At 34.9% G+C, this 8,583-nt stretch overlaps 1 protein-coding gene across 2 annotated transcripts; it reads left to right on the top strand.

Annotated features, from left to right (window-relative positions):
• The first annotated feature begins 1,644 nt into the window (after nucleotides 1-1,644).
• Nucleotides 1,645-7,928, top strand: LOC108467226 (beta-galactosidase 1-like). 2 transcript variants are annotated; one of them, XM_017767812.2, is made up of 19 exons: nucleotides 1,645-2,200; nucleotides 2,450-2,545; nucleotides 2,655-2,767; nucleotides 2,857-2,923; nucleotides 3,115-3,207; nucleotides 3,338-3,481; nucleotides 3,935-4,023; nucleotides 4,161-4,266; nucleotides 4,359-4,446; nucleotides 4,556-4,674; nucleotides 4,765-4,929; nucleotides 5,165-5,343; nucleotides 5,499-5,608; nucleotides 5,909-6,018; nucleotides 6,114-6,224; nucleotides 6,306-6,416; nucleotides 6,600-6,805; nucleotides 6,896-7,232; nucleotides 7,395-7,928. In XM_017767812.2, the coding sequence occupies exons 1-19, from the start codon at nucleotides 2,024-2,026 to the stop codon at nucleotides 7,503-7,505; spliced, it is 2,532 nt and encodes an 843-aa protein (XP_017623301.1). In that variant the 5' UTR covers nucleotides 1,645-2,023; the 3' UTR covers nucleotides 7,506-7,928. The 2 variants fall into 2 exon arrangements, with proteins under 2 accessions (XP_017623301.1, XP_017623302.1); XM_017767813.2 differs by lacking the exons at nucleotides 6,896-7,232; nucleotides 7,395-7,928 and having other exon boundaries at nucleotides 6,306-6,409; nucleotides 6,600-6,725.
• Nucleotides 7,929-8,583: the final 655 nt, after the last annotated feature.

Here is an 8,583-nt window from a genome sequence, read left to right on the forward strand (position 1 = left end):
AAAGCTTAGTGTGCAAATTTTTGTTTTGTGCCCAAATTATAGGTGATTCAAGAGTGAATCAAGTGTTGGATAGTATCATCTAGTGGTATTTGAACATGACAAGTACTAAATTTTTGTTTTGTTTTGTGCCCAAATTTTTGTTTTGTTGCGTAATTATTGTTCGTAAAGTCTTTTATGTTTTTTAGTAGTGTATGGCGTGTACTACGATTTTGAGTTATGGTATTTGATTACCCTATTGTGGACTTGATGTTGATTTTTGTTATTTTGAGGTTTTGAAACGTGCTAGTACTATATGGTAACTTTAGACATTCATATATTAACTTTATGTTGAAGAAATTAATAGCATGCAATATGTTTTAGCTTTTCATTTTACTTGCATGGTTACATTTTTTATTTGGTGTGTTTTAGATTATGAAATTTCATGTTTTAAATTTGTTTTGATATACCAAGTTTGTTTGCATAACTTTCGGAATTATGTTTGATATGTTTAGTAATGACTAGACACATGATTGCATGATTTGAATGTCATTTTTTGCATTTTTTGAGTTCTTGCCATGAGACAAGAACATGTCTCGAGACAAGAAGAGTAAAATTGTATGTGCATGTCTTGAGACATGGATACAATATCTCAAGACATAAAACATTAAAGTCGAAATCCTAGAACAATGGTGGCATGTCTCGAGACATGGCATTGTATTTTGATATTTTAGCCTAGTAATTGTAACGTGGCCGCATATTGATACATAAACTGTCAACGCATTGATTAACGTGTTTTAAATTCGTAGTTGTATTTATATGTTGTTTGTATGTTCATTTTAAGTCACTGCTGCGATGTATATGGCACTCTATATCCAATTGTCTTTGAGAATGAATGTAAGGTGTTACAAATTACTTGTTTTTCTTGTTATTTTATAACAGGTAAATCTCTCTTTTCTTTGATGTTGTTTGTGAGATAAAAAGAAATTGAGATTTAGTTATTGTGAGATAACAAGAAAAATTAAGAAACCACCATTTCTCTCTCTTTAAAAATTACAGATATTTTATAATTTTAAAAACAATATTTAAAATAAACTTGAATAAATGGATCTTTAAATTCAAATAAACTTGGATATTAATTTGTCAAAAGTTGATTTTAGATTCATAACTTTTAATAATTTAAAAAATTTAAAATTCTTTTTAATTTTTTCATTACGATAGTTGATTCAATAACGATTAACACCATATCAACAAAAATTTAAGTATTTAACGACCAACTATTAAATTTTTATGAATTGAATTTGATTGAGAATCATTCTTTGATTTTCTATATCTTAATTGTGAACATGAACTGTAATTAAACAGCCTTTGTGTTCGAAAAAAAAAAAGAATGCTAACATAATAATTAGGATAAAAAAAGTGTAGAAAGAAAGAATGCCAGATTTTATGCACAGCGAAGCAAAACAGAGCTTTACATTTCTCACATTTCACTAATAATTTCCAAAGAAGAAAAAGGACACAAATGCCTTGGCAGTACTAAAGCACCGCCCATTGTGAAAAGTGAGGCCCGAAGCGTGGGGTCAAAAGGCCTTCAAAAAAGGGTCCCACTCTGCCCCCCCATGCCCATGTCTTCTATATTTATAATATGCAGCTGCCCAACACTTTCGTCATTTGCTAAAATCGAAGCTCTGTCATCGCATCTTCAAATCTAAAGAAAAGAAAAGAAAGGAAACCCACTATAATGTGTGTGCCTTTAGCCTTATTTTGCTCTTCACTCATTGCAATGTGTTAAGTCTCTCATGTAAGAGAGAAAAAAAAAAAAAAAAAGAAAGATCCTTAATTGGACAAAATCCAATACTTTAAACCAGCTAGGAGCTAGCTGTTTTGTTTATGTTGTCCCTCTTTTCTCTTCTTTTTCTTTTCTTTCCGTCTCTTTCATCTTCAATCATTCTAGATTGGAGGGAATAAAATAAAGTGTAACTAAGGCCCAAAAAAAAGGGCATTGCTTTGTGTAAGCAAAAGGGTCAGTTGTTCAATTTTTTTGGCCATGGATTCAAACTCCAAGTTTCCTGTAATGTGGAATTATTGGTTGGTTGTTCTGTTAGCTTCCTGGGTTTGTTCAGTTTCTTCTACTGTTTCCTATGACAGTAAAGCTATCACCATTAATGGCCAAAGAAGGATCCTCATTTCTGGATCCATTCACTACCCAAGAAGCTCACCTGAGGTGAACCTTTTACTCCCTTTTTTTTTTTGCTACAAAATCTACTTCTTTGGTCTCTTTTATTGCCTCAAAACTCCCAAGTTTTAGCATTTTGATGCATTTCTTCATCTGGGTGTATCTAAGGCTCTAAAGTTTCTTCTCTCTGTATGCATTGTTGCATACACGTATTTCATTTTGTTAATGTAGTATGTTGTAAGTGTTTGATTCTTAAGAAGATGCTTTTGAACTTAGTTCTTTTTTTTTTCTAAACAGATGTGGCCAGATCTCATACAGAAAGCTAAAGAAGGAGGGCTGGATGTGATCCAGACATATGTTTTTTGGAATGGCCATGAGCCTGCTCCTGGCAAAGTAACGAAAAAGCAACATTAAAAAAACAAAAGAAGAAGCTTTTCCCTTGGTTTATAGAGCTAATGGCATAAAATTTTCTGAAAATTACTTCTTTTTTTTGTTACTTCAGTATTATTTCGAAGGCAACTACGATTTGGTCAAATTTATTAAGCTGGTGAAGCAAGCAGGCCTCTATGTTCACCTGAGGATTGGTCCTTATGTCTGTGCTGAGTGGAACTTTGGGTAATGCTAAAATGGTTTTATTTTCCAAAAATCTGAAGGAATTCGCAATGAAGTGTAGCTCAAGCAATGGTTTTTATTTTATTTTTCAGAGGTTTTCCTGTGTGGCTCAAGTACATTCCCGGTATCAATTTCAGAACAAACAATGGGCCTTTCAAGGTTAGCCAATTTCCACTACTCCATCTAATGTTTTTCGTTTTATTCATTTAATTTTCTTTTCTAGTTTAATCTTTTGAGATATATATATATATATATATATATATATATATATCTATCATAAATTTGATAAGTTTTCCCCTCTTTCTGTTCTGGATTTTTTATTTTATACTTACAAAATTGATATGATGAAGGCTCAAATGCGAAGATTTACAAAAATGATTGTGAATATGATGAAAGCAGAAAGGTTATTCGAGTCTCAAGGAGGTCCTATTATTCTATCTCAGGTAGGCCAATGGGTACATTATATGGTTGTAGTTAATTTCTGGATCTGGCACTTTTTTCTAAGTTTTCTTGGTTTAAGATATGGATATTAGCCATCTGTTTGTGTTTAGTTATAATTTCTACTTTTGACAGATTGAAAATGAATACGGGCCGGTGGAATATGAAATCGGAGAACCTGGTAAAGCTTACACCGACTGGGCAGCTAAAATGGCTGTGAGACTAGGCACTGGTGTCCCATGGGTCATGTGCAAGCAAGATGATGCACCCGATCCTATTGTGAGTATATTACGCCTATTTATCTTTTAACCTTTTTCTTGTCATGTTCCATATCCAATCTTAATGGCCAGTCATATTATATTTGATCTTCCTTAGTGTGGTTTCTAGTGAGCAGTGTGTTGTCTAATGATAATTATTCATCATTGCACATGGCTCAGCTTTGCTCTTTCCTAGTATTATATGTTAAGAGTGTATATTTTATTCTTGTTGGACTGGATGACCATGTTCCTTTCATCATTTAGTGTTGTGCCTTTTTGGACTTACATGATTAGTGGTGTCGGTGACATGCGTTTTTAATGCTTGGAAATGTCAAAGCAGTGGTGTTTGTAAGTTTTTGTTGAACTTTTTGGTTACTGGAATAATCTAATCTTATCACGTGTTTCTGTGCACAATGAGGTATTCCTTTGAATTCGTTTTGAGCTTTCAATTTATTATTATTTTTTCTTCCAACAGATTAACACCTGCAATGGTTTCTACTGCGACTACTTTTCGCCTAACAAGGCCTACAAACCAAAGATGTGGACTGAAGCCTGGACAGGCTGGTAAGCCTATTTTTGTCTACACCAGATTTTTTTCTTTTTGCTGTTCTCCCTTTCTTGGAAGGACTACAGGTTAACTAGATGATAAGGGTGTCTCCTTGCTGATGGTTCTTTTTAACTTTTATTTTTTTACTGTTTAGGTTTACTGAGTTTGGGGGGGCAGTTCCTTATAGACCCGCTGAAGACATGGCATTTTCAGTTGCAAGGTTTATACAGACAGGAGGATCGTTCATTAATTATTATATGGTAATCAAAGTCTCTTTTTAATGTTTTGTTCAATTTAGCAACTTAAATCACTGGATGAGTGAGTCTCATACGCTTGTCTTTTGTGCTGTAAGTATCATGGAGGAACAAATTTTGGCCGAACTGCTGGGGGTCCTTTCATTGCTACCAGCTATGATTATGATGCTCCTCTTGATGAATACGGTATGCACAAAGTATCAATGGTCCTTTTAGCATTCATATTTAGTGAAAGTACTTTTAGGGATTAGGTCCTTGTGGTTGTTTTGAAGGAGAATTGGTTCTTGTCATGCAGGACTATTGAGGCAACCCAAGTGGGGCCATTTGAAAGATTTGCATCGAGCGATAAAGCTCTGTGAATCAGCATTAGTATCTGGAGATCCCACAGTGATGCAACTTGGAGTCCATCAGGAGGTTACTATGACTTATATTTATGAACCTCGATCCTACTTTGGATTGTTTTGGATGCAAAACTTACACTTAAATTCCATTCTAAACATACAGGCTCATGTATTCAACTATAAATCTGGAGGTTGTGCTGCTTTCCTTGCAAATTATGACCCTAAATCATTTGCAAAAGTTGCCTTTAGGGACATGAACTACAACCTGCCACCTTGGTCTATCAGCATTCTTCCTGACTGCAAGAATACTGTGTATAACACTGCAAGGGTAAGAAGCAAGATTTGATTTACTTGAAACTAGTTTTATTCCTGTTTTCAGCAGTACTATGTGGCTAGGCTGATTTCTGGCTAGCATCTTGCAGCATGCTATTATTTAGATGGTTTCCACATTGCAGCTTTTACATAGAATTAATTCCAGAGCAACCAACCTAAGATTTTTCTTTTTTCTTTTGACTGTACGAAATAAGTGTAACTTCAACATTATAAGAAACTTTTTATAACAGGTTGGTGCCCAAATTGCACGGAAGAAAATGGTCCCTGTTCCGCTGCATGGGGGATTCTCTTGGCAGGCATATAGTGAAGAGACAGCTTCTGATGCTGACAGTTCGTTCACAATGGTTGGGCTGTTGGAGCAGATAAATACAACCCGAGATGCGACTGATTATTTGTGGTACACAACAGAGTAAGTAGTGAATAGTAATATCTCTTTGCAATTCTCAATCTCATTCTTTATTCAACTCATTTATTGCAAACCAGTAGTTCTTCTATTCATTGGACTTGTTTCCGTTACTTGCATTTGAATTTCTAATGCTCTATATGTACTTTTTCCATCCCCAGCATTGAGATTGATCCCGATGAAGAATTCTTCAGGAATGGAAAATCTCCCATTCTTACCATCTTATCAGCTGGCCATGCTTTGCATGTTTTTGTCAATGGGCAACTATCAGGTCAGCTTATCGTTGGTTCTAATTTGTTTTGAACCAGTCCAGATGATAGCAATATTTAGTAATTGCTGGAAATATAGTGCCATACTTTTAGCTTTCAACTTAGGTTGAGTTCTAGCATGTTGCCTATTAAGGGAAAGAATTGGAAAGTATGTAAATCACAATGCTCGGTTATTCAAGTTAAATACACAAAAAAAAAAGAAAAAAAAGAAATTGGAAGACTTGCGCCATCTAATTGTTTAAAAGATAATTAGTATTTCTTTCCCTCATATTTTTCCTTTTCCCTCCAATTGATTCTGTCAGGAAGTTCTTATGGAAGTCTAGAATTCCCGAAACTAACATTCAGCCAAGGTGTAAATATGAGAGCTGGTATCAATAAAATTGCACTTCTAAGCATTGCTGTTGGTCTTCCGGTATGCGCTCTCCCTCCCTCCCTCTCTCTCTCTCCTTCTCTGCTCTTGTGATTTTGGAATTTCTTTGACTGACTGAATATTTGGTTTGAATGCAGAACGTTGGTCCACATTTTGAGACATGGAATGCCGGTGTTCTTGGCCCGGTTACACTGAATGGCCTCAATGAGGGAAGGAGAGATCTCTCGTGGCAGAAATGGTCTTACAAGGTCTTCCTCTTGCATGCTAGTATTTCTTCTCAAGTTGTCCTTATGTGCTAGTGAGTTATTTGGTTATTTATTCCCTTGCAGATTGGCCTTAAGGGGGAAGCATTGAATCTTCATTCTCTAAGTGGTAGTTCATCTGTGGAGTGGGCAGAAGGGTCGTTAGTGGCACAAAGGCAGCCACTGACATGGTACAAAGTAAATATCTCAAAATGCATCTAAACTAATAAAACCAGTTTCTATTAATTCCTATAGCTATAAAGAAAGCTATTGTTGACAGTTCTGATTGCATGGTGTTTTCACCGAAAACAAAAAAAGAAATGAAACTGCACGTGAATGCTACCTTCAGTCTGCATTAGTTGACATTCTTTAATTTTACAGACAACTTTCAATGCTCCAACTGGAAATGCTCCATTGGCTTTAGATATGCGGAGTATGGGAAAAGGTCAGATTTGGATAAATGGACAGAGCATTGGACGCCACTGGCCAGCATATAAAGCATCTGGAAATTGCAGTGTCTGTAATTATGCTGGAACTTATGATGAGTACAAATGTAGAACTAATTGTGGGGAGGCATCTCAAAGATGGTAAGTAAACAAATCAGTCTGCTTGAAGTTTCTCTTGAAAGCAAGGAATTGTTGATAAATTGGCTAGTGATATAATACTATAATGTTTAGGTATCATGTTCCTCGTTCATGGCTCAACCCAACAGGGAATTTGTTGGTTGTGATTGAGGAATGGGGTGGTGACCCCAATGCGATTTCTTTGGTTCACAGAGAAACCGACAGTGTTTGTGCCGATATCTATGAGTGGCAACCAACCCTAATGAATTACCAGATGCACGCCTCTGGTAAAGCTGACAAACCCCTAAGGCCAAAAGTCCATTTAGAGTGTGACATGGGGCAGAAAATCTCGGCGGTAAAGTTTGCGAGCTTTGGAACACCAGAAGGGGTCTGCGGAAGCTACCGCGAAGGAAGCTGTCATGCTTATCACTCTTATGACGCTTTTAATAGGGTATGTTACATTTGCCTTATTGCATATATGCAAGTAACTAGACATCTACATTTGCTGGCCAAGTTAGCTTTACTTCATCTGCACTTTAGTTGTTGCTGCCTTTCTTAGAGCTCTTTGTTTCATTGCTCATATACATTTACTTGTATCACCTCGTCCTTGCAGCTGTGTGTTGGGCAAAACTTCTGCTCAGTGACAGTAGCACCCGAAATGTTCGGAGGAGACCCGTGTCCTAATGTAATGAAGAAACTCTCTGTAGAGGTCATTTGCAGCTGATGGAACACATCAGAAGTACATGAAACAAACATGGTCTATCAATTCTCTCAAATCCAGCATGTCATTCAGCTTTTTCAGGGTGAAGTTGTACAAATACACAGCACGCCACGTGGAAAAAGCTGGGTTTAGATCGCAAAAATTGATTGCAGATAAGCTCTATGTATATATATACAATGTTTATTCCTGCATGATATACAGAATTCGGAGAAAGCATGTCGCGGTGTTCACGGAGTCTGTATCCAACTGTTAAGTTGTTTAGGACATGAAAAGAAAAGCCACTAGTTTCTATCTAGTAAATTTGTATTGCCTTTTGTAATCCATTTTAATTTCCTGGGAAGCGAATCTCAAGTTGGCTCATTCCTAAATTCTTGTAAGAATAGATTGAGAAGATTATAAAATCAGAGTTATTTCATATTGTCTCAACTTCCATTTACTTATTTTGGTCAGTGATGTGGTTTCTATATTTTAATCCAACTTTTTCGTTGTTGAGTGTGTTAATATCTTATGACAACATAGCCTATGTATCACGGAATTTATGTATACATTTATGTAAAGAGATTGCTTTATCTATACTATTAATTAATTAGTCTTTAAATCGACCAAAAGAATTTCGATATTATATTATCAACACAAGTGTAGTGTGTATTATTAAGAAGATAAAGAGAATTCGATGATATTATTAAAAGGAACAATCACGAATCTTGAAAACATGAAAATATAAATAAAAAAACCTAAAATACTTCATAAATCAGATACTTATATACATGAAAGTAGTTATGTCATTTTATTTTTGTTTATTATTAAAGAATTCATACCTTAATAAAAACTTTCCACTCTTTCTAAAAACTATCACTCTGTTACAAATTTAAAATTATTGCTTTTAAAAAATCAATTATATATATACCTTTCTTTTAAAAATAATTATAAAATTACTTTAAAATTTTTTAAATACTTAAATTTTAACTATTAATATTTTATCTTTCTCTAAGATAAATAAAATTATGTTTCAAGAAATTACGCTTACAAGATTAATAGCAAAGTTAACTCGAAAAAATTAGCAGCATTGTTTCAATTAATT

This window comes from Gossypium arboreum, chromosome 2 (genome assembly GCF_025698485.1).
Source record: "Gossypium arboreum isolate Shixiya-1 chromosome 2, ASM2569848v2, whole genome shotgun sequence".
Taxonomy (NCBI): Eukaryota; Viridiplantae; Streptophyta; class Magnoliopsida; order Malvales; family Malvaceae; genus Gossypium; species Gossypium arboreum.